Here is a 24752-nt window from a genome sequence, read left to right as displayed (position 1 = left end):
GTTGTAAGCAATGTGTGGCTTATGCATGGAAATTGTAGATCAAATCTAACTTGCTTCTTTTGTTGCAGTGCTTATGTTTCACGGATGGTTTCACTGTTGCCCCTATGCCACCAGCCCAAGACCATAAGCGATTAATGGATGGTGATCTTGGCCCAAACACTGGGGGAATGGGAGCATACTGTCCGGCACCCCAGGTTAGTACTTGCATTTGTTGATAAAGTATACAGTCAGTTTAGTCTTGCCGTATTCAAACCTTGCATTGAACAACCATGCGTCAGATGCACATTCACATGCTGCGCCGTCCTCCCTGGCTCCTTCATTCACCACCTGTGCTACTACGAGGTAACATATTCCAGACGGAGAACGCATAATCCATCTGTCCCACATATTGCCCATTTAGACAGAGGCACCATATTTAAACCTCCATTGTACTGACCGTTTAGCCTTTCCTCATCACTTGTCCCTTAACATGGTCTCTTAACCATCATCTTTCTATACACTGTGAAAAATGCATCTCTAGCGACCATCTGCCAAGTAATCAGTTTGTTTCATAGTGTTTTATATTGGTGATATTTCGTAGCTCTTGTGAGCGACTTTAAAGTAGCAGACCAGACTGTGGGCTTATCGAGGGAGCCACTGTTTTTGCATACCTATCCTGAAGGTTAGATAATGACAAATGGTCCTCATATAAGGAGCGCAGATATTGAAAAGGACTAAGGCCTGTACGTGGGTGGTTCTGGCATCTTATTAAAAGGAGATTCCCCAAAAGACTTTCTTCACAGGTCGAGGCATACAGAGGCATATAAAGCACACATTTACATTTACGGTACAAGTTGTGTTCACAAAGGCACCTTCTGTGCTTCAGCCATAAGGATTTATTTGAGTTGTCTGCTGATATATTAAAGGTCAATATAGAGATTTAAACTGTGTTTCTTGCAGCCTCAGCCTTGTTGCAGGGTCCCTAAGGGTAGCACAATACATGCTGCAGCCCTTAGGGACCCTCTATAGCCTTGTTGCCCTAGGTACCAGGGGCACCACTAACTAGGGACTTACAGGGTGTGCTGTATGTATTGTCCAATGGGGTATATTTGCACAGTTTTGAGAAGGAGATCTGGCACTGGGGACCTGGTTAGCATGGACTCCGTGAACTTCCAGTCAAAATCACATCAAATACCAGGCAAAAAGTTGGGGGGGACCATGTCCAGAAAAGACACTTTCCTAGATGTGGGCCTTTTTCCAGCAGTTAGGCAGAGACTTCTTTCTTCAAAAAGTTTCCTTCCCAGATCCAATATTGTTCTGAGGTGGCGACGAGGTGCAAGTCTTATCCTGTTTAATGACCACCAAATCTAACTACTTTCGCCCAGAATCTCCACTGCCTCCTTTCATCGCGTCCTTGCCAGAAGTTGTAAAACAAGATTGCTTTAGCCATCCTCCACCCTAAGGGGCGTTGGTCTTTTGGTACAATAACGAGGGTACATCAATGACAGAATCCATGTTAAAATAGTAAACAAAAAACCCATGAAACTATGTAGGTGACTGTCATCTGTTGAGTTGTTTGAAATGACACAGAAGTAAATGCAGCTTAAAACTTTTTGACTATCCACATTCTTCTGGATCTATCTGCAGTGTTTTCACAGTTGATTTATATAATCCAGGTTAATACGTAACGGATGCAGCTGATTTGGGATCCCCGGGAACTCATCACTACCATGTTTGTTGGTTTGATGGCCATTGTGATTTGATTAGGAAGGCATGGCCTAAAACTCATTAGTTATACTCCATTATTCATCTTTGTTGTCATGCCCTCGCTTACATTCATTATTCTGTGATATCAGTGATAAAATGTTTAGAGACCCTGACAGTGACCTTATTATGAAGTCCTGGGTCAAACAGTGTAATAAAGACTCATTTTTCCTGTTGAGACTCCCCAGGAGTATCCTACCATAACTCCCTTCATACTTCCATTAACCAAGGGTTGGCATCTTCAGTAATGCGCAGTTCAGTTAATCTAGTATGCTGAATGCAGCCCCCCTAAATACAATAGTAAGACTACCTACTCTTTTTGGACTGTTCACAAAGTGATGCCTTACCAACAATGACTGGTTGCAGTCACACTTATGCCTGCAAGATAGTTTTATCAAGAATCCTAGGACACTGCTTTCTTTTCTCCTGTCTACTAAGACTTGAAACTTGAAGCGACTAGCGTCTTCAGTCATGCCACTCTACAATATACTCACCATCTTAAACTGAGCCCACCACGGTCACCTTTAGCCTTTATCTCACCCTTAACCCACCTCCCCCCACCCCCAAATTAAAGAACCCTTTTTAGACTGACACTAGTCACTTTTGGCACTGGCAGAGAATTGTGGTGCAGAGTTTCACAAAATCGGCTTTGCTGCTGTTGAGGACTGAGATGCAGCTGAGAACATGTTCATTTCATTCAAATGCTCTTTCTCTTTAGGTTTCTCCAGATGTACTGCAGAAGATCAAGGATACGGTCCTTCAACAAACTGTTAATGGCATTAGACAAGATGGGACCCCATATGTAGGTATGTCAGTTCATTTAATCATGCCTATCTGTTTATACACTTTAAAATCCAGTTTGAAAAATACTGTGGAACTATGTATGGTGTACTTTGTGAAGCAGTATTGTATCTCTGACTTTGAGTAGTGCTTTGGAACCACTTGTTATATTGTCTTTTGATAATTCTTTTACTTATTCTTTCAGAAATTTGTGCTGCTGTACATTCAAGGCCCAGTTTTGCAGCTGATAAAATATACCACACCTATCATTTGTTCCTTCTAGTATTTCTTTTTACACAGTCAACCATGTGTTGCAAATACTGCCCCACAGCCTTTGTTTAAAGCTAATCACATCATAGTAATAGTTACATTACTCTTGGGATTAGTTGACATGGATTACCTGCACATAGTATTTGCTTGGGGCCAATAAAAGCACCCCAGTCTGCTAAAATTTAAGGGTGCTTCATTTATGAACTCCTGCAATCCTTCTTAGGCTGTAGTATGCCTGAGTGATCTAAATGGATCTGCAGGCCACTACTTTAAATCGCAGCAAGACCCGCTCGGCCTCCCGTTCTAAGTTCTGTAAATTGAGTTACTATAACATTAAGTGATTGTAACATTTTTGTGAGGACTATTGTAGGAGCCAGAAATTACTGAGCATGATCTTATAAGGGCAATATTGTTTACCACTTGCGTCTCACTCAGCACCACAATACTCTTGCATCTCACACTGGATAAACAAGAGACTCCTAATAAGTGGTTACCCTTCTCATGATAGTGAGAGCAGCTAGTAAAGGCATACTAATAGCTGGGGGTGGGGTAGGCTTAGAAAATAACACAACCCTAACTCCTTGGAGGCGTCTTCAAAAAGTTTTATTAGGTGCCTTGTGTTGAGCTTTAGAATTCCATTTAAAGTGGAGCCCAGTGTCCAATCGCATGGTTTGGGCTGAATAAATAAAGTTCAGAAGCACTTGAGTCCCTTCCTTTCATTCAAACTGAGGTTTGAATGAAAGGATACAGTGAGGAAAATTGATACCCTGCTTCTCTGAAAGAAAAACAACACTGAGATAAACGCCGCAAAAGAAGGGAAAAATTTTCAATAAATTTCCGGATTCCCATCACGGATGTACACCCCCTTGAGTGATCACTCAATGCAGCATGTCATTTTTAATCTAAGCATGCCAAGATTTCATTTTACTAATACACCAGAGGGCAGAATTACTTCAATAAATCTAAAACGTCTGAAATGGACAAATAAATCTAAAACAGATTTGTTCTTAACAATAAAGGTTCTCCTGGCAGAACAAACAACACAACCCATGAATAGAATCAAAGGTTGGTCGCTTTTTCTAAACAAATTAGCAAAAATAATGAAAGAACCCGAAATCAGGGTTAAAATATATCGTCAAACGAAAGATCTACCAAATGATCTACAAATGCTAAAGTGGGATCTAAAAAGAGCACAAATGAATCTGCATTTAGACAAATCTGAGGGGATAATATGGGTAACATTTTGACAACTGAGAAAACAATTTAAAAAGAGGATGTGGGAATATAAAAAATTGAAAACTGAGCGCTTCTGGTCCAAACTAATTTACAACATAAGACACTAAAGTTTGAATAAATTCTGTTAGACAATAAATAACCTGTCAAGGCCTTTTAATGCATAAACATTGTTTGTTCACGAGCAGGAATGGTTTAATTTTCTCAGGGAGAAATATAAACAGAAAAAACTCCCTAGACTTGGACGTTTGACAATCGCTGACCGCGACAGTCAACCGAGCATGAATTGGTTCCACTGACAAACAGTTATTTTACACAACAGAGGAAATAATGAACATAATAAACAAAGGTTAAAGTGATGGAGCTCCTGATCCGAATGGTATCCCGCAAGCCATATTTAAACATGATTCGGAGTATTGGAGCACACATCTAGAAAATCTACACTGATGTTGAAGTTAAAAATCTAGTTCCAGATAGTTGGTAGGGATTAATCATAACCCCTATTTATAGAGGAGACAGATCTAACCCTGCAAATTATAGGCTAATTGCCTTACAGGATGTTGAAGCTAAGTATTTTGCCTCACTTATCCTTGAAGATCTAGTTGATTGGTCAAGAGAACGTAATTTAATCTAAAGAAATCAAACAGGATTTAGAAAGGGCATTGGAACTATCTCCAATATCCTGTCACTTTCACTGATTGTTGAAAAATGTAAAAACAAGAAACAGGACCTGCATATGTGTTAATTAGATTTAAAAGCTGCTTTTGACAGCGTAGACTGGAAACTACTGTGGGCTAAACTAAAATCCCTGATTATACCGGAGAGAATACTTAGGGGTCTGCTGCTGTTTTATGCAGATACCTGGGTTCGTGTGAATCTTGGGGATGGAGCTAGAATTTCCAGAAATGTGTAGACCACTATGTGTTTAAAACAGGGGTGCGTGTTGGCCCCCACCTATTCAACTTATTCATCTCAGACCTATCAACGTATTCATCTCAGACCTATCTGGAAAGCTTGATGGAATTAACTCACATTCACCAAAGTTAGGCAATCTACAATTATCACACCTTGCCTACGCAGATGATATTGTTCTCTTGAGCTTAACTAAGGTGGGTTTGACAACACTATTAAACAAACTCTCTGAATTTCTGTCTGTAAATAAACTGGAACTCAATTCATCCAAAACCAAAACGATGCTCGTTACAAATCGAATAGCCCCTCATCATAACATCAGGCTAAATGGCAAATTATTAGAGAATGTATCATGCTACAAGTATTTGGAATTGTATGTAGAGGATAAGCTATCCTTTCAAGATTTTTGCTCTTAGAGCACTAGCAAAGAAACTGGAGGGACCATCATTAAGACCGCTGCTGGCGACTATTTCTGCCAAAGTGCTGCCAACACTATTAAACGCCAGTGCCGCTTTGCATGGGAAGGACTCGGGACAAATTAATAAGCTAATAACAAATATTTATAAAAAGGTTCTACAGCTCACCAAGAACGCTTCACCAGCGCAAATGCGTTTAGAATTTGGGCTATCTAATAAAACATTGGGCAGACTCTACACATACATAAAGGTATGGTACCGAATAAAGCAAAATGTAGAGGAAATTAGCCTCAATTAATCTTTATGGTTGGAATTGGAAAAGGAAAAAAACTTGCCAGTCTACAAATTCTTAGAATATGCGCTTAAGGTTACTTGTATCATTGATCTCTGGAATAACAATATGCCCTATCCAACATTCAAGCTAGCACTAAATAAAGCTGCAAAGTTCCATTAGTTGCTGGTTGATAAAGGCGTTTTTGCTAAAATATCTCATTCTTGGACATTAATCAATAGCTAATAGCTAATAGCTATAAAATACTGAAACAAGCTGGTTATTTGAACTCCTCCTTCTCTATCCATGTAAAAAGACAACTAATGGCATTGTGATTGTGGTTTGGAAAGTTCCCTACTCTTGCGGACGCCCCACAATGGAAGCATACGGAGAATCAAAAATGCTGGCTTTGTGGCAGTAAAAAGGAAGATTTGGTTCATCTTGTTTTCCACTGTAAGATACTGCAACCAGCGCGAATTACCTTTTTACGGAGAGCGCTCTTGGACAGAGGAATACATTTGTGTAGAACCGCTATTATAAGAAGACTGTACTCAACCGACTCCCAAATGAATTGCAAATTGATAACGTTTTTAGGCATTCATGAACAAGAACTGAAAGCAAAAGCAGTTTAAAGTGCTAATTTCAAGAATATTTTAACGATTGTGTATATCTTAAGATGTTTTTTAGATTATAATGTAATTTTTAGAAAACATTTTGAATGAAGGCAACTGTGTATGTAATATTGTTGTTTTAACCAACTGAACAATAAACTATTATTATTATTACATAGGACCTCGAGAATGCTGGTGAGCAGCCCCAAAATCCATATTGTTTTTCCGGGGCTTTCTTCAACCTCCAATTTACTTTGGTTACTTTGGTTCAGAAAATTAAAATGATGTCCAGGGTTGCCACAGTCACTTGCATCACACTGGCACCACAACGTTTCTACTGCGCATGTTTAAACTACACACAAATGCAATCCATATCCCACTTGGATTGAGTGAAGGACCCAGTTGTAGGGAACTCGCAGATTGTTGTGACGTCATTTGTATACTCATCTGATAACATTGCTACCTTTCCTTTGTTGGTATCCATGCACATTCTTTCAAAGTGACCCTTGGGGCCGCACTTTCTGCATTCTTTCCCAATGGCCCAACACTGCTTCGAGTCGGACGCGTGGTAAGCACTTCCACATACCTTATTCCCGTACCTGTTTGGATATGCTCTACCCCTATAGGCATTCTTCACACCTTTAAACTTGGTTGAGGCAGCTACTTCCCCTTCACAACCCTCTACGTCAGATGTTTCACCTTCACAAGACATGTTAACTTTGTTGTCCCTACGATCCATTTCTTTCATGCAAGAGTCTGACTCCTCTATAATTTTTGCAATGTCAATTGCATCCTTAAGAGAGGGGTCCTTTGCGGCCCATAAACGTTCCTGAGTCTTCCTGCTTCTACACTGTACGATAAGCTGGTCTCTGATCATTTCTTCAGTCATAGGGCCAAATTTGCACTTCAAAGAAAGTTCGCGAAGTCTTGTGACAAAGTCGTCAAATGACTCTCCAATTCTCTGCGGCTGGGTATAAAACTTGTACCTTCTTAACGCTACATTTGTTTCCTTAGCGAATCTCAATTCTTGCCTTTTCCTTGCCTCCTCATAGACATCCTCAATGGGTTGGCAACGCTCATTATTAGCAACAGCTACAACACGGATCAGCGTAAAACACAGGAGAGACCACTGGCAGTCAGTTGGTAAAAAGTCTTACTCCGTCTCTAGAGTCTGTTGCAACCACCACTGCCAGTCTTCTGGAGCCTGTTGAGCTGATGGTATTGTCACTGGAAAAGGATTGCACAATTGGTGTGCCCTCTGGACCTGAGAGTCAGCTCTGGGTCTTATTCCCTGTCACAGCACACCCACAGCTCACTTGATTGTTCTGTGTTCTGAGGCAAAAAAAAACCTCCCAGAAGCTTGTGACGGGAACGTGAGGCAGAGGGGCATGTGCTCTCCAGAGGCATGCATGAGAGCTTCCCAGTTCAAACAAGTAGGTTCTTCGTGAGTGGTGCAAGCGCCATCCAAACATGTCCATCCTCGCCACTTATCTCAGGCTGCTCATCAATGAAGAAAGGGGTAATGGTGTCTACTCCAGGGCGTTTTGTGAATGATACTTGATTTGATTGACCATGTTCGGCCCCTTGATCTGTTGTGCTTTCATCATTCCCTCTGCTTATTGGTAATGTTGTTTTTTTTTTTAACATTTACTTTGAACTTGTTGAGTGGATAATGTGAAGACTGATTCATACAATTCCCACTTCTGGTTTTGACAAGCATTCTGATAGTTCATTGGTTTGGTGGGAGGGACCTTATGATGTCCCGACTTTCCACAAAGCCAGAACCCTACTTTTGTATGATTCCTTAAATTGTGAAGTTTGGCAATTGTACCTGCTGATAAGTCCAATGAGAATTACAATGTAAAGCATGCCGTAAAAAGGAACAAACAGCCCGTGGCTAAGATTGATTCAAACACTCCTTCCGTCACTATGTTGATTGTTGCATAAAAATTGACAGGGCCATGCTTAGCACTTCAGTTCCAAAATGTCTATCAAAGATGCCAATACTGGAGAACTAAGCTTAGAAGTAAATAATTATTTCATTGGCTGTAAGCTGCAGTATGATTTGAACATGATGGCCATGGTAGTTTTGGGCACAGACTGCTTGCATTTTAAAAGGTGTTCAAGGTGTAGATCTGAACTGGATATACTCGAGTACAGACTTTTATTGTTGCAATATACTTCAAACGAAATGTTTGAAATTGTGTGCATAATTTAATTTTGTTTTTATGTTCTTTGCGTTAGGTTTAATGTAACTGTTTACTATTTGTGTAGGCGTGTTGTATGCTGGATTAATGCTGACTAAAGAAGGCCCCAAGGTGCTAGAGTTTAACTGTCGATTTGGTGACCCAGAGTGCCAGGTAAGGGGCTTTGATCAATGGAAATGCTTAACCTTGAACATGTGGCTAAAAAGTGCAATCTAATGGCTTATAAGAGATGTGGAATTACGAGTGAGTCTTGATTTGGAAAACAAAGGCTGCTATAAGATGTTGTTCATATCTGTGGTGTACTTAAGGGATGGAGGAACAGGGAGAGTGCACAGTGTGCATGTTGTACATACTTGGACGGTACGTCTTAATAAACCCATTTTAGACTCAATATTTCTGAAAAGATAAAGTGTATTTTATACAGTCCTTGTAGCTGCAGTTGAGTTGTTTCATAGCGCTTTAAATAACCGATGTATCTTTCTCCGTTTTCATGCCTTTATTTATTTGACCACTCTAGGGCCTGACCCCTACTAGCCTATTGGGTGTTTTGCAAACACGCACATACATTACCTGAGTTAAAATGTGACTTGTTTTTCGCTTTTTTTTCTTGAAGGAAGTATCACCCATTGTGAATTAATGAAAGAAAGTTGGCATTCCTGTTTAGGGGTTGTCCATCATTGGTTGACATAGGATGTAACCTTTCTAGATTTTTATTACTTAAATACAAATGTAGTTTCTATAAAAGTTATTAATTTACGCAGTAAGTGGTTTCCTGAAAATCTGTGATCGCCCTGTTCTTAGTCATGTAGGGCGAAGGTGACTCATGCTAGTTCCTCAAGGCCATCAGCCTGTGTTGGCCCATGAACTGCAATGCACTGTATAAAAGTCAAATTCTTATGAGACTATCACCTGCTCTACTGGCTGCCGAGAAAAGTGTGTAACGTTTTTGCAGTGTTTAAAAGAGAAATTTTAGAGATGCATACATGAAAGTTGCTTTGTTTTTGTGCCATAAAAATAAATTTGGGCCCCCATGGAGCTTTTCAGACAAGACAATCTGCATCCAACCAATATTCATTGGCTACGACTTGATACAGTGACACTTATTGAAGGGTTGTCTGCATATCATATGTGATCGTTCCTCAGGGAGTTATTTCACAGTACAAATTGGTAATAGTGCATGTGCTTACCTTGTCATTTGGGTTGCACTTGCATGATTTTTTGCTACCCTTCTATCCTTTGCAATAGTGATCATTTTCAGTGGCAAACAGTTGTTCCTAGAAGTGAGTTTTTTACACTTCTTTGTGAATTAGTTGCCATATAATAAACTTTTTTTTCTTAGGTAATTCTGCCATTGCTCCAGAGTGACCTTTATGAAGTTATTCAGTCTACCATCGATGGTAGGCTATCAAGTTCCATGCCGGTATGGCTGTCCGACCACGCTGCAGTGACTGTGGTTATGGCTAGTGGAGGGTATCCTGGTGATTATGCCAAGGGTGTGGAGATAACTGGTAAGACTAATTTACTGTCCTCCTTCTAGTGATATGGGTTTCATAATATGTGGGATGCGGATAAAGTCATGATTGTAGATGCTGATGGACTCTGCCAGATATTTTGCTAATACAAAAAAAGTTAGTTTCTTTGGGCTAAACATAAAGGTTTAAGAATTAATTACACTTTAAGTAATGTTATGGTTTACAGGTGAAAGTCCATTTGTGAATTACATATTAGCATCCTTAAATGCTGCTTTTCAAGTTTCCTGTAAATGTCTTTTTAAAGGATAATAAATTATAAAAGACTTGCAGTATATAACAATATTTAAATGTAACAACAAGGAGGGCATATCTTCAGTATCTGAAAATACTCAATAAGGCTTATGCGCTGCTGAAAGTCACTTTGAACTAGGCGATAAAACTTCGCAACTTCTTTCAAGTTTGTCTTACAAATGATGTGTTCTTTTCCAGTGGTAGTTGAATGCTCTTTTTTACCTTTCTGCATATAGGTAGATAAATGTTATGCTAATGTAGGTGATGGTTCTTTGCACCTTATGCTGCAAACACAATATCCTAATCCTATCAAGGCTTTTGTTTCTAGAAAACCCAGAAATATTGTTTACAGCAAGTGTCTAATCTGCCCTTCTGAGAGTGGTCAAATTTATCGCATGACAGTAAATGATTTGGACATTACCTTTTTTACACATAGTGCAAAAGATTGCAGAAGTCATAACATATCTGTAGTTAAACCAGGGTATATTATGCATTTGAAAACTAAGACCCTTGTGGCTAATGAAAGTCACCTGGCCAAGATGTTGTTTTAATTTATATACCTGCTGCAGTTTTGAAGACAATTGTTACATTTAGTTGAAAGTTAGTGTCTGTTCTAGGTTTTTTTGAGCCATTTAGTTCTTTGGCGGCCACCACTGGACTAAAGATTAATTCTTGCATTTAATCCATCTCCTGAAATTTCTCCGTTTGATTAGTTTTCTTACATGGTTACGTTCACACCTCCATTAAAATAAGCTTACATTACCTGTCTTTGTATCGCTTCTTTCATATTGCACCTTTAAGTTCTGGTGCAGAAGCTAGTCCATCTTTGTAGACATCCTCTCTATTCTCTGTTATGCTTTCATGTAAAGATGTAACCCAATGAGGACACCGTTTTCTTTGACATTAATTCACATTTGGGACTGTACAAGTCAGTTTCTTCTAGGTTTGGCCTGATGACTACCATATTAGTTTATCAAGCCTTTTGGGGCTATACGAATTATGTATCCTTTAAATTCGCATTCGTAAAGGCCGAAATTCTTAAGGAATAGCAAATTTTGCGATTCCTTAAATGCAATGTAAGAAGGCAAAACAATTTGCTAAATGACCTTAAGGAATCGGAAATGACCACCAACTTCTTGTTGGTGGTAAGTTGCGAATTCCTTGAAAAATTCACATTTTTGCATTTTTCAAAGTGCTGTGTGACGCACATACATTCCCTTAGGGCATGTATGTGCACCACATGTGCACCTATGCTTATTTCAGGGGTGCAACAGGGTGTCCTTTGGACACCCCTGCACCCTTGAAATTATTCTCAATTTGCGATTAGCAAATTGCGAATTCGCAAATTGCGGAAAAAAATCCCATTCCTTCCTATGGGCCTCCTTGCCCATAGAAATGAATGGGAAAGTATTCCTTAATTGCGAATTCGCAATTTGCGAATTTGCAATTAAGGAATATCAAGAAATCGCTAAAAAAATGTGTTTTTCTTGATACATACCATTTTGCGATTCTGGAATAGCGATTTCCTAAAAATCGCTATTACAGAATCGCAAATTGGTTCCTTGATACATATGGCCCCTAGTGTATTCTGTTGAATTGTTGATTATTCAGTTGGTTAGGTGAGAGATTTCAGAAAGTGCCAGAAATGGAGGTTAGTGTGTACACCTAAATAATGGAACATCTTCTGTTTTCTCTGCTGCTAAGAGAAACTCTATCTCCCTGGACAGCACGAGTAACGCATTAACATTAATAGCATGTGTGCATTTGAATACTGGGACCTCTGCACTTTCTGTCAAATAGATCACACAGACTCCTTCCCCCTGCCTCCCATTTTAAAGAGTAGGTGTCAGCAGAGCAGTGTTCATGTTTTAACATATTGTTCTTTTCTCATAGGATTTTCAAGCGCTACAGACCTGGGTCTTGAGGTTTTCCATGCAGGAACTACTGTGAGGGATGGCAAAGTGGTAACTAATGGTGGCAGAGTACTGACAGTGACTGCTATCCGGAAGGATCTCATGTCTGCTTTGGAGCAAGCCAACAAAGGAGTGCAAGCCATACAGTTCCATGGTGCAGTTTACAGAAAGGACATTGGTTATCGGGCAATAGCGTTCCTACAACAGACTAGGTATATATTGTAATTGACTCTCTGACAGGAATATTTTGTTCTGTACAAACTAGATGACTGTACATTAATTTCTGTGTGCTCTGTAGTTTTTTTGTGTGAAGGATGTTAAAAATCAAATAAACTCATTCAAGACTCTCTTGCTAAAATGGATATTCATGATTGCTAAATAAGGCTGTGAACCACGATTGGTGGGGTCGGAGGGGGAGGGGGTATGTTCCAGATTTAAAAAAAAAATCCTTATGTAAGTTTTGACAAAAGTGGAAAAACGCAGTCCACAGCACATAGTTATGAGCCCCCATATGCAAAAAGAGTACATTAACATTCTAGCTTCCCATTTCCCATGAGTACAGTCAAAAGAGGAATTATTCTTTGACTAGCGACCCATGTTATACTGTAGCTCGTACTGATGAGCTGCCTCCATTTCCAACTTCACAGTAACCTTCTCGCAGAGTCTTTCCAGAAGACCATCTGGCATTGTTTTGCATGCTCATTATACAGGGGAGTGGTGCCTACAAGCCTCCTATGTTTCCTTCTTCCTGAACCCACAACTACCAAGCTATTCCCGTCCAGGCGACATAGTATCAAGGGGATCAGTTAACCCTTAAAGCGTTGCGGCTCATTATAGAAGGTCACCTGTCCACTTATCATCCCATCTCACTTTTTTCATCAAACCATTTTCTGCAACAGCCCATTCATGAACATCTCGTCAACATGCTTTTAGTTTGGGCTTTGTGGAAACAGAGCGCTTCCATTAACGGCCACATGCATAATCTACGGTTGGAGCACCACCTTGAGTTCATACATGTAAAAAGCCTCTGAGAGGTCCAAGGTGATCAGAGCACATGCCATATGTAGGGGTAGAAGTCTTAGCATGGTAACTCTCCACTATCACCATGTTTATTTTATTCCAGCTTGATGTTTGTCTTTCTTACCCTACCCAGATGTAGACTGAACAATATGGCAGTCAACTGGACGTGTGCCCAAATGTTAACTCCTGTTGAGTAGTGTGACCTAGACTGTACTTGTTGGGGGCTGTATCCAATGTGTCCATAGTAGTTGGTTGCTACTGCCTCACCATAGCAGTCAATTGAGAGACTGGTGCTTGAAAGCAGCTTATGGTTGTATGAGGTTTCAGGCTGTTTTACCTGATTCTCTGGTAGGAAGACAATCTTCCAGCCTTCCCATTTAAAATTTCTACAGGCCCCTATAGATAAGTTCCATGCCTTCCCTACAATGATAAATGTAGGTTTGTCATTTGTGAGACTGTAAGACTATGTTCAGTGACTGATGTCAGTAGAGGACAAAGCGTGTGGGTTTGCACGATGATTTAGAATAAAATAAAAGAGGTGATGGATGAAATGTTTGCAAACGTTTTGACCATTGACAACCACTCTGACCAGATTCCAGTGCATTCTTTTTTTCTTTGCCCCCTGCACCACTCCATACGGTGAGCAACTGTAGATAAATCCAATTTGATCCTGCTTCAGTAGGAACTGTGCAGCCATGTCCTCTTAAGGGGAAGGGCGAACGCAAGCAAGACTTTTGCAAGCATTTCACCTTTTTAGGTCTCGTGCCTAGCGTTGCAAGGGGCATCATTGCTCGCGCAGCGCGAGACCTCTTGAAAGGGGGTTTTGAAAGCTGATCACATGCCGTGTGATCAGGCTTTCGCCGGCAGGCAGGCATTGGCTTTCGCATTTTTTTTTTTTTTTTTTTTTAAAGGCATGAGCATGTCCCGCCTTTGCAACGCCCGTTCCCGTCCTTGTCTAGCACGCGCAGCAGTGCACGTTCGCATCGCTGCTGCGCTCCCTCCCCCGCTCCTCAGTGGTGAGCGCGCACCACAATTTTCCATTCCCGGCCCTGCTCCTCTGTGGTGCGCGCACACCATTTGTTTTAAAACGGTTGATGTATGTTCTGTCGAACACCTCTTCCCGAAGAGTTTTGAGGCTGGGAGACTGATATAACAAAATGAGCAACTCATCCGAGTCACCCATATAACAATTATGTGTATAGAGCTTGCGGACTCAATCGTTCGCTAGCGGTGGGAATTACTCCAACTCACTCCAGTGGCGCGCGACCGACCCCACTCACAGCAAATACGGAATCAATTCGGTACAGATCTGCTCTGGTCTAAATAGCTGCAGTAGATTCCGCAAACCAGAGGGCTCTCTTTCAGCACCGGATTATTATAAGGACCATGATGAACCCCGTATTGTCATCGCCTTTTGACCCTCTGAACCCCCCTTTCGTGACTGTGACACCTCACGGGAACCTTAGAGTCAAAATAATATTTTCACATGGGACGCGGAGTGGGTGCCGCACCCCCACCCTCCCTGCATCCCCATACCCAGCACCTCACACATACAGGCATTCAATTCAGCCCATGCCTCATTGGCTTCCGGTGGCACAAAGAATAAAGTTTAAATCTCTTACTCTGACGTTCAAAATCCTCAAACACTCATCCCCTCAGATTCTGGAGCATCTCATCTCTCCCTACGTCCCAGCACGCTCTCTGAGGTCCTCTGTTCTCCACCTAGCCATAGTGCCTCGCTTTAAAAGATCCAGGATTGGCGGCCGCTCCTTCCGAGTTCTTGCCGCCAAACTATGGAATTCCCTGCCTGCCCACATACGTGCCATCGATGGGCTCCTCGCTTTCAGGAAGGCTGTCAAAACCTTTCTCTTCCCTCTAGCTCCTTAGTTTTGCTATGTTGTGTTTTTTTCTCACTCTTGTCCGGCTTTTCTGTTCTGTACCAGCGCCAGGACGCCCCTTTGCTGGGGCATCTGTGCGCTCTATAAATCCGGATAACATAACATAACTGCCCCTCCGTCAAAGACAGGAAAGCGACGGCCTGAACCATTTAGCAGGGCTGCGGTGCCACGGTTTGTTTATTTTTCAAGGGCGCCGCACATCCAGCTCTAGCTTTAAGGAGCTGCGGCCGCTTCTTGGGCCCGAAGGCGCTCAGTGGTTAGTGTTGCACTGAATAGCCGGACCTGCATGTACTAGGGGTACAGGAGAAAGGCGGGGCACACTCGCTGCCGGTGTTCGTGTGGGTTGCCAGTTTCGGACGGGCACAAGGAGAGAGTTGCAAAATGCCAAACGAGGCTGCCACAGGCAGCTTTACATCGCCCCCAAAAGCTTGCGAGCAAAACGTCCCATTATTTCCCAACATTTATTACAATGGTGGCTGGCTGGAATCTCGTCTTCAGTACTAGACAACAAATCGTCTGATCTTGGGCACACCGCTGTATTTCACCGTACCTAAAATTGCAGTGTATGCACTGGAAATGCACCGGGCCCCTGGTAAGTGGAAGGGAGTACGACTGCCATCAACGACTCTCGGAGGGTTTATTGTACCGAGAGTAGATCTAAGAACACCGAGGTCTCATCTCTGGAGGCGGGAGGGGCAGCGTCAGAGTCCCTTCCCCTCCTCACTGGCACCGCTCCTGATGTTCAGCCATTAGTGCCCGGCCACGGCAAGCCTCACATGCTGTACCAACATACTGCAGGCACCGCCAGCCATCACCCACGTGTGCCCCTCCGTGAATTCTCCCCCGCTGTACCTCAAAACTACCCTGGTATTGCTCCTGGCACAACTGCTGATGGCCAGGCTCGACACGCATGTGCCACTCGCTGCCCTTCATTCAACATGCCACTCTAGGGTTATCCTGCACACCTGCTGATGTTCAGGGCACACGTGCCCCTCTGAAAACCTGTGCGAAGCCCCCCCCCCTCTCTGTGCCGGCCCGTCCCATTCTCCCCCACCGAAGGGGTGGGTGGGGTCTCTAGCCGAAAATGTGTTTCCAATCCCTGTTGGACGTGCTCTCTGGCAGATTATTACAAATAAACAATGTGTACACCCTACAAGCTTATTTCTCGCCCCTTCCCTAATAATACAATACAGACTGGCCACTGTCCAGCTCTGTCTTAAGCCTCATGTGTTTCAATACTCCAACCCCCACCCCCTTTCCAATGCCCCCTCAGAGTGGGAAATTGTGGATTCCGACAATAACCGCAAAGACCTACACATTTAGAACATCTGTGCAGTGACTTGGGGAAGGACTCTCATAGCACAACGCCGTGACCCCAATGACTTCTAGGTGCTTTTAAACCCAACGGGCAACACTTTGTCATAGAGTTTCATGCGGCAGGCCCCACATGCTTACAAACCCTTCCAATGTTTACATTGTTCAATGGAACTTTGACGGGGCTAGTTGCTGAGGATCACACTGTTTTGGTTTGGAGGGGATGCCAGGATTAGAACATATATATTTGCAACAAACTCATTTACATGAAACCGGGACTGCTCTGTGTTGCAGGATCCCTCTTTTTACCCCGCTAAACTGGACTTCGATGAGAAGACGTATATAGTTTAAAAGGAAGACAGTGCATATATCTCATCTGGGCACGAACAAGGACTGGTTGATATCAGAGGGTAGTCTGCGCATGAATGAACGAGCGAAGGCAACAGATAATAATTGGAAACAATGAATCGTTAACTCGCAGCGGGTGGATAAATGATGCGTGCGGGTAGGTGGAGAGAATTAGCACAGCAGGTTTTTGGCTCAGTCCTTGCTGATAAGAGCCGGGATAGCGCCTGGGCGAATGATGCGGATGTTACATAAGCCTCGTGGCGCACCCTGCTCCCGGAAACACTGGGCCTCGTGTCCCCCTCCCAGAGCCGGTCCCGTCAGCTCCCTCACTGGCTCTGAATCACAACCGGGCTGGGCAGGAACACACACCTATTACCTGTTCACTAGCACCTCATGGGCACAAGCACGCACCTGGGTGCATGTGTGTGGGGGGTGGCTGAGAGGACCGCTGCCCTCGTGTCACAGACTGGCAGGGAGGTGCGGGGTGGGCAGAAACACACACCCATTACCTATGAACCAGCATCTCACGGCACACGCACGCATCCAGGTGTGTGTGTTGGGGGTTGGCTGAGATGACCACTGCCCTCGTGACACAGACTGACAGGAAGCCGCGGGGTGGGCAGAAACACACACCCATTACCTGTGAACCAGCATCTCACGGCACGCGCGCACACACACACACCCAGGTGTGAGTGGAGGGGGGGGGGGGGTTGAGAGAATCGCTGTCCTCGTGACATAGACTGGCAGGAAGGTGCGGGTGGGCAGACACACTCACCCATTACCCGTAAACCAGCATCTCCCGGCCCAAGCACGCACCCGGGTGCGTGTGTGTGTGGGGGGGTTGGCTGAGAGGACCGCTGCCCTTGTGTCAGACTGGCAGGGAGGAGCGGGTGTGCAGAAACAGACACCCATTACCTGTGAACCAGCATCTCACGGCACACGCACACACCCAGGTGTGAGTGTTGGAAGGGGGGGCTGAGAGGACCGCTGCCCCCGTGACACAGACTGGCGGAAAGGTGCGGGTGTGCAGAAACACACACCCATTACCTGTGAACCAGCATCTCACGGCACACGCACGCACCTGGGTGTGTGTGGGAGGGGGTGCAGAGAGGACCGCTGCCCTCGTGTCAGACTGGCAGGGAGATGCGGGGTGGGCAGAAACACACACCCATTACCTGTGCACCAGCATCGCACAGTACACGCACACACAGGGTGTGTATTGGGGGGGTTGAGAGGGCCCCTGCCCTCGTGTCAAAGACTGGCAGGAGCTGCAGGACCCAGGTGAGGGCAGGGAGGTGCGTCCTCTTCATTCCCGGCTCTACTTCATTCCCTCTCCCCCTCACTTGATTTCCGACACACAGGGTCGTATTGGGATCACAATTCGGCCCGGGCACTGACGAAAAAAGTGGCCCACATTCAAGAGGCGTGGCCCATATTTAAGGGGCGTGGCCCACATTCAAGGGGCGTGCCCTTTCATGAAACACCATTTGCACAGACAAGGAATGAAAGTGGGAGGATACTGTTCTTGCACAGGACACAGGGCCAAGGTAACAATGGCCTACATGCTGAGCAACTAAAAAAAATAGCAAGGCCCCTTTCTGTCACAAAATTATTCCAGCCCTCCAGCACAGGAGCACCTGAAAAGCAGCAAAGCCCCTGCTATTACTAACCTACTTAGCCCTCCCCAGACCTTCAGCTCGGGAGCACATGAACAGAGGTAAGGCCCCTGCAATTAGTAAATTATTCAGCCCTCCAGGCCTCGGGAAAATGTCCTGGCAGGGGAGCACAAAACACAGCTTTCTGGGTCATCCAAGGTAGCCAGGTAGCCAGGGGGGAGGCTGAGGTGAAGCTGGTGCATGGGAAGTGCCTTCCCAGTGTGTTCTGGCAGTTTGAGTGTTTACCATTTACTGTAGTATTACCCTTGTGCCTGTGTATGGTACCCTTTTGTAACTTGCACACGTCACGTTTCTCTGGTATCACACTGTATGCTACCTCTCACTTTTGTTTGCTTTAGATACATACTTGCACAAGTGCCACCACTGTCTACGTAACGTTTGTTCTTGTGCTGGAGTGTCTGCCATTTATTGCAGTATTATACCTCTACTTGTACTTTGTACGCTTTTGTAACCTGCACACATATCACTTTTTCCTCCTGTAATGTACCGATTGCTACCTCATGTATTTTGGTTGCTCACTATTGTCACTTTTGATTCATGTAACTTAACGTTTGCTTTTGTAATTTGTCCACTTGTAATTTTTCTCCTCATGTATTGTTGCTGTTCCTAGTGTGAAGCACTCTGACATCTTCAGGTAAAGTCTGCGCTATATAAAATCGCATCAATAAATAAATAAAATTAAAAAAATTCCAAACATCACCTGGCCCCCACAGCAAGACCCATTCTTCCTCGCCCACTATGCCCTGAACGTGAAGGGCTGTGGGCGAGGTGTTAAGACTAACACCGTTTCTGGGCTGCATGGGCCCCAGGGGGGCCGAGGTGAAAATGGCTCAAAGGCCTGAGAAACACCTGGCCCCCAGGGAGGCCGATTCTTGCAAACAATCACCCCTCCCCAGCCCAGCCTCAGCTTAATTGCTTGGCAGGGCAGGGGTGAAGAAGAGGCCACAGCTGACAATAGCTGTCCGGCCGCACAGCGAGGCTGCTTTCATTTTCTCTGTCTGTCTCCGTGCACTCTGTGGGCCGTTTTTTTTTCTCCCCTTTCCAAGTCCACTCTCTGTGGACTGAGACGGGGGAGAAAAAAACAGCCCACAGAGGGCACTGAGGCACCGGCCCTTCGGCCCATGCCCGAATGCCCGCCTTGCCAATCCGCCCCTGCCGACACACCTCCCTCTCCGCCCCTTCTCCCGCTCCTCCCCCTCCCTCCGGGCCGGCTTTAGTACTGGTGGCGCCCTGTGCAACAATGTTTGTTGGCGCCCCCCATGACCACCTTGCTACGAAATGTTATATAAGACAGAGGCCTACAAGGTGTTGGAGTCCCATGTCATCCATACTGGTAGGTAGTATAGTTTAAGAGTCTGTGGTCTGGAAAAGCACAAATTCAGAATGTAAAATGTAACAGCATTGTTAGGGGTTTTCTTTAATAATAAGAATTGATTTTTACCCAAATTAACTCTTTTTGCAATATTAGGATAAGAAAAGACTGGGCAAAAAACATGTAACTATGATATATTCCTTGTAGTTTGCATGCAGCTCTTTGAAGACAGTTAAGCGCTCACTGCTCTATATTAGGATTTTAACTCTTAAACTACAAGAAACGAAAGGATTTCTCTGACAAAAGCGATAACCCATTGACCTATTTATTGTGTATGCACTTTGTGATCTGAATGGAACACGTTCTTCGCAGCAGGCAATTTCACTTTCTGCGCTATTATTAGTCGAAACTTCCACTATCAGAGAAAAATCCTCTCTCTCTCTATGAAGAACATTTATCACCAGAGATCGTGACATTTTGATTGAAGCTTGAAAATTGCTGGGACAAGGAACGTGGCATCTGGTGCTTTTAAAACAACAAACAGGACGGCCCCACCTCAAGGCAGCACCCTGTGCAGTGGCACCGATCTCACCGCCCTAGAGCCGGCCCTGCCCTCCCTTCTTCATCCCGCTCGCTTCAGACGGTCCTTCAGTGCTCTATGAAAGGCGGCTTTAAAATTAACACCACGTGCGCCGGGGGACTTTTGGGAAGCACGGCGATGTGTTGTAGGAAGTGGCCTAATTGGAGCTTTTCCTGTCCGCGCGCCCATCCCAAACGCCTGAAAATAAGAGGTGTGCTGGGGACTAGGGGCCCCAGGGGGAGCGTAGCAGAAGCAGTCTCCCCCTGGGGTTTTTCGCCCGAATGGAACGGGCTGGGAGCGCGAGGAGAGTGGCGCTCGCCCTAGAAAGTTCGGGAGCTGCGCATTAGGCGCGAATACTGGTGCAAGGAGGCAGCAGGAGGATGGGAGAGGTTGTTCCTTGGCGGCAAAATCCCACCCGCCCACCCAAAAAAACAACAACAAAAAAACAAATTTTTCATGCCACTATTAGACAGGTGACTATAGGAGACGGGTTTGAAAAGCGAATATGGGGGGGCGATGGGTAAGTCTGGAGCGGGCTTACCCATCCTTTTGAACTGCTGAAGGAAAGGTAATAAAGCAAGGTTTTGGAAAAAGTTACAAATATATATATATATATATATATATATATATATATATATATATATATATATATATATATATATATATATATATATATTGATGGTTTTGGTCAGAAAGTTCAACATTTAAGTAATGAATCGTAAGGTTTTGGCACTCTAATTCCGTGCTGTACCGGGATTTCTCCGTGTGTTGCTGTTTTTATATGTGGGTCTCGACCTTTATGCTCGTGTTTTACATGGGCGGAATAGGGTCTCACTCGTTATAAAATCAATTAAAACGGGGTCATTCAAACATGCACCTTTTTACAATTTCAAGAGACTTTCTTCAAATACTCATCATAGTCAGTTAAAATTGAATTTACATTTACTACTGACAAATTAAATATGATGAGATAGTATGCTTGTTTTGAAGGCTTGTTCAAACAAATAAGCTTCCACACACTACTTACTAAGACGGGTTAGTTACCTTCTCAAGTCTACACCTCCCTTATTGAAATAAATTTTGGGCGGTTAAGGGTATGTCACTAAGTAGTGACTTATTATTGCTGGAACCAAATGGGATATAGGTATAAGTGAATATTGTGTGCATAATAAGAAATGTTTTTGTAATATGCATTAATGTTGTGTTTTCCATTACAGTTTTTTTGGGCCCCTGGAAATACTAGGGTGCAGCAACCGTATTTTATGGTAATTTTTACAAATACTTATTTTTCACATACATCCACTGGTTGGACGTGCCTTAGCGAGCACGGACCACCAGGGATATTCACGTCATTGGCCCTGAAGAAAGCTGCATGAATTAAGAGACAGCTGAAACATGTCGACCTACCTTTGATGGGATATCGTTTTGGTTTTTGATTTGTTTTGTCATCCATTTGTGCCTGTTTTGTTATATTTTCTGCCCGTGTTAGTGTGTTTTTGATTTGTTTTGTCATCCATCTGTGCCTGTTTTTGTTACTTTTTCTGCCCGTGTTAGTGTGTTTTCCTTCCTGTTTGCCCGCCTACCTCGCCGCCCTCCGCCTTCCCTCCCCGCTCCCGCCACCACCGCTGACCCCGACCCTTTTTTCCTTCTGTTCCCTCCCCGCTCCCGCCTCCCAGCTGCTCCGCGCACTTCGCCTTATATGGCGACCGTGCGAACGCGCAGCGGTCACGCGCAGCGGGCGCGCCGATTGTGCGCCGAAGGCGCGCCAAAGGTAAGCCCGTCTGCGCCCGTCCGCGCCTGGACCGCGCCCAATGCCAGGACCCCTGGACCTCGAAGACCCCGGCCGACCCGCCGGACGTACTCCGCCGCCACCTTCATCGCACTCAATACCGGCCGACTCCCAGATTGCCACCAAGCCACTCCACGACGCACCCACGGACCCTTCAGCTGCCACGCCTGCAAATTCACCTGCGTCCGGACCTGCCTCACACCAGCACCCGCCAAGTCGAACACCAGCAGCACCCACCTCAAGTGCATCCTGCTCAACACCCGCTCCGTCCACAGACACGCCATCGAACTCTGGAACCTTCTAGACGCCACAGCCCCTGACGTTGCCTTCCTCACGGAGACCTGGATGAACGCCTCTTCAGCTCCCGACATCGCCATCGCTATCCCAGAGGGCTACAAGATCGTCCGGAGGGACCGCAACGCCAACCAGATGGGAGGAGGCATTGCCATCATCCACAGGAACACCATCCGTCTCACGACCAGCACCGACAACACCCTGACCAGCGCCGAACACCTGCATTTCCAGATCCACACCAACCCGAACACCACCCTCAGAGGCACCCTGATCTACCGACCTCCGGGACCACGCACTCAATTCAGCGAGGACATCGCCGACTTCGTCAGCCCGCATGCCCTCCCCTCCGCTGACTACATCCTCCTGGGGGACCTCAACTTCCATCTGGAGAACAACAACGACCGCAACACCAGCACCCTGCTCGACAACCTCGCCAATCTTGGACTCAAGCAACTGGTGTCCACCCCCACCCACCTCGCCGGACACACACTCGACGCAGTCTTCTCTTCCAGCACAGACGTCGACTTCAGCCACGCCACAGAGCTTCAATGGACGGACCACAGCTGCGTCCACTTCACCTTCAAGAGAACGACGACCCACCACCACCAGCAACAGGCCGCCCGCAGAAGCTGGAACAAGATCACAGCAGACCAGCTCGCCACCTCCCTGAGCCAGCACCCTCCCTCCTGCCAGCTCAGCGAACCCCAGCCAGGCCGCCGACAACCTCACGAAGTGGATCAGCATCTGCGCGGACGAGCTCGCCCCGCTGAGGACCCCGCCCAGCAGACCCGGCAGCAAGAAAGCCCTGTGGTTCACCGACGAACTCAAGAGCTCCAAGAAGAACTGCCGAGCCCTCAAGAAAGTATGGAGAAGGGAACCTACACCGGACAACAGGACCTCCTTCAAGCTTGCAACCCGGAAGCACCACCAGCTGATCCGCGCCGCCAAGAAAACAGCATTCAAGGACCGGTTGGACAACAACGCACACAACTGCAAGGAACTCTTCAACATCGTGAAAGAGCTCTCCAACCCCAGCGCAGGAAACGACATCACCCCATCGCAAGACCTCTGCAACTCCCTCGCTTCATACTTCCACAACAAGATGGCGGACATACACAGCAGCTTCGACAACCAACCAACGCACACCATGACCGAACAACCACCCCCCACCACCACCCTCCACGCCTGGACCCCGATCAGCACCGAAGACACCATCAGCACGATGAACTCCATCCACTCCGGATCACCGACCAACCCCTGCCCTCACCACGTCTTCAACAAGGCCGACGCTGTCATCGCACCCCATCTGCGAGACATCATCAACACCTCCTTCGACACCGCCACCTTCCCTGAGAGCTTGAAGCACGCCGAACTCAGCGCTCTACTCAAGAAACCAACAGCGGACTCCACCGAACTCAAGAACTACCGCCCCATCTCGCTCCTCCCGTTTCCAGCCAAAGTCATCGAGAAGACCGTCAACAAGCAGATGGCCGCCTTCCTCGAGACGAATGGATCCCTCGACCCCTCACAGTCCGGCTTCCGAGCCAATCACAGCACCGAGACCGCCCTCATCGCCGCCACCGATGACATCCGAGCCCTGATGGACAACGGAGAAACAGCGGCCCTCATCCTCCTAGACCTCTCCGCGGCATTCGACACTGTCTGCCACCGCACCCTAGTACAGCGCCTCGGCAACATCGGAATCCAGGACAAGGCGCTGGAATGGATCATCTCCTTCCTCGACGGAAGAACACAGAGAGTCCGCCTACCACCGTACAAGTCAGAGGCCACCGAAGTCATCTGCGGCGTCCCTCAAGGATCATCTCTGAGCCCCACCCTCTTCAACGTCTACATGAGCCCCCTCGCGGCCATCGCACGCAAACACAACCTCAGCATAATCTCCTACGCCGACGACACCCAGCTGATCCTCTCCCTGACCAACGACCCCGCCTCCGCCAGAGCCAACCTACACGAAGGGATGAAAGAGGTAGCCGAGTGGATGACGACCAGCCGCCTGAAACTAAACTCTGACAAGACGGAGGTCCTCATCCTGGGCTCTTCTCCCTCCGCCTGGGACGACTCCTGGTGGCCTCCCGCCCTGGGCACCGCACCCAAACCGACAGACCATGCACGCAACCTGGGCTTCATCCTGGACTCCTCCCTCTCCATGACCAGGCAAGTCAACAACGTCTCCTCGGCGTGCTTCAACATCCTACGCATGCTACGGAAGATCTTCTGGTGGATCCCCACCGAGACCAGGAAGACAGTCACCCAGGCCCTCGTCACCAGCCGACTGGACTACGGCAACGCCCTCTACGCCGGTACCACCGCCAAGCTCCAGAAGAGACTCCAGCGGATCCAGAACGCCTCAGCCAGACTCATCCTCGACATACCACGAACCA

General features: G+C 45.7%; 1 protein-coding gene across 2 annotated transcripts in view; it reads left to right on the top strand.

Moving 5' to 3' along the window:
- Nucleotides 1-24752, top strand: part of LOC147698759 (trifunctional purine biosynthetic protein adenosine-3-like) — a 277831-nt gene that overhangs the window by 86653 nt on the left and 166426 nt on the right. For both annotated transcript variants that reach the window (XM_086935334.1, XM_086935335.1), the window contains exons 7-11: nt 69-194; nt 2462-2549; nt 8511-8596; nt 9783-9951; nt 12100-12331. In XM_086935334.1, coding sequence (XP_086791460.1) covers nt 69-194; nt 2462-2549; nt 8511-8596; nt 9783-9951; nt 12100-12331 — 701 coding nt within the window. The remainder of the gene's footprint in view (nt 1-68; nt 195-2461; nt 2550-8510; nt 8597-9782; nt 9952-12099; nt 12332-24752) is intronic.

Source organism: Lissotriton vulgaris, chromosome 8 (genome assembly GCF_964263255.1).
Source record: "Lissotriton vulgaris chromosome 8, aLisVul1.2, whole genome shotgun sequence".
Lineage (NCBI taxonomy): Eukaryota > Metazoa > Chordata > Amphibia > Caudata > Salamandridae > Lissotriton > Lissotriton vulgaris.
The sequence above is the reverse complement of the archived record's forward strand: the minus strand, read 5'-3'. Positions and strand labels throughout refer to the sequence as shown.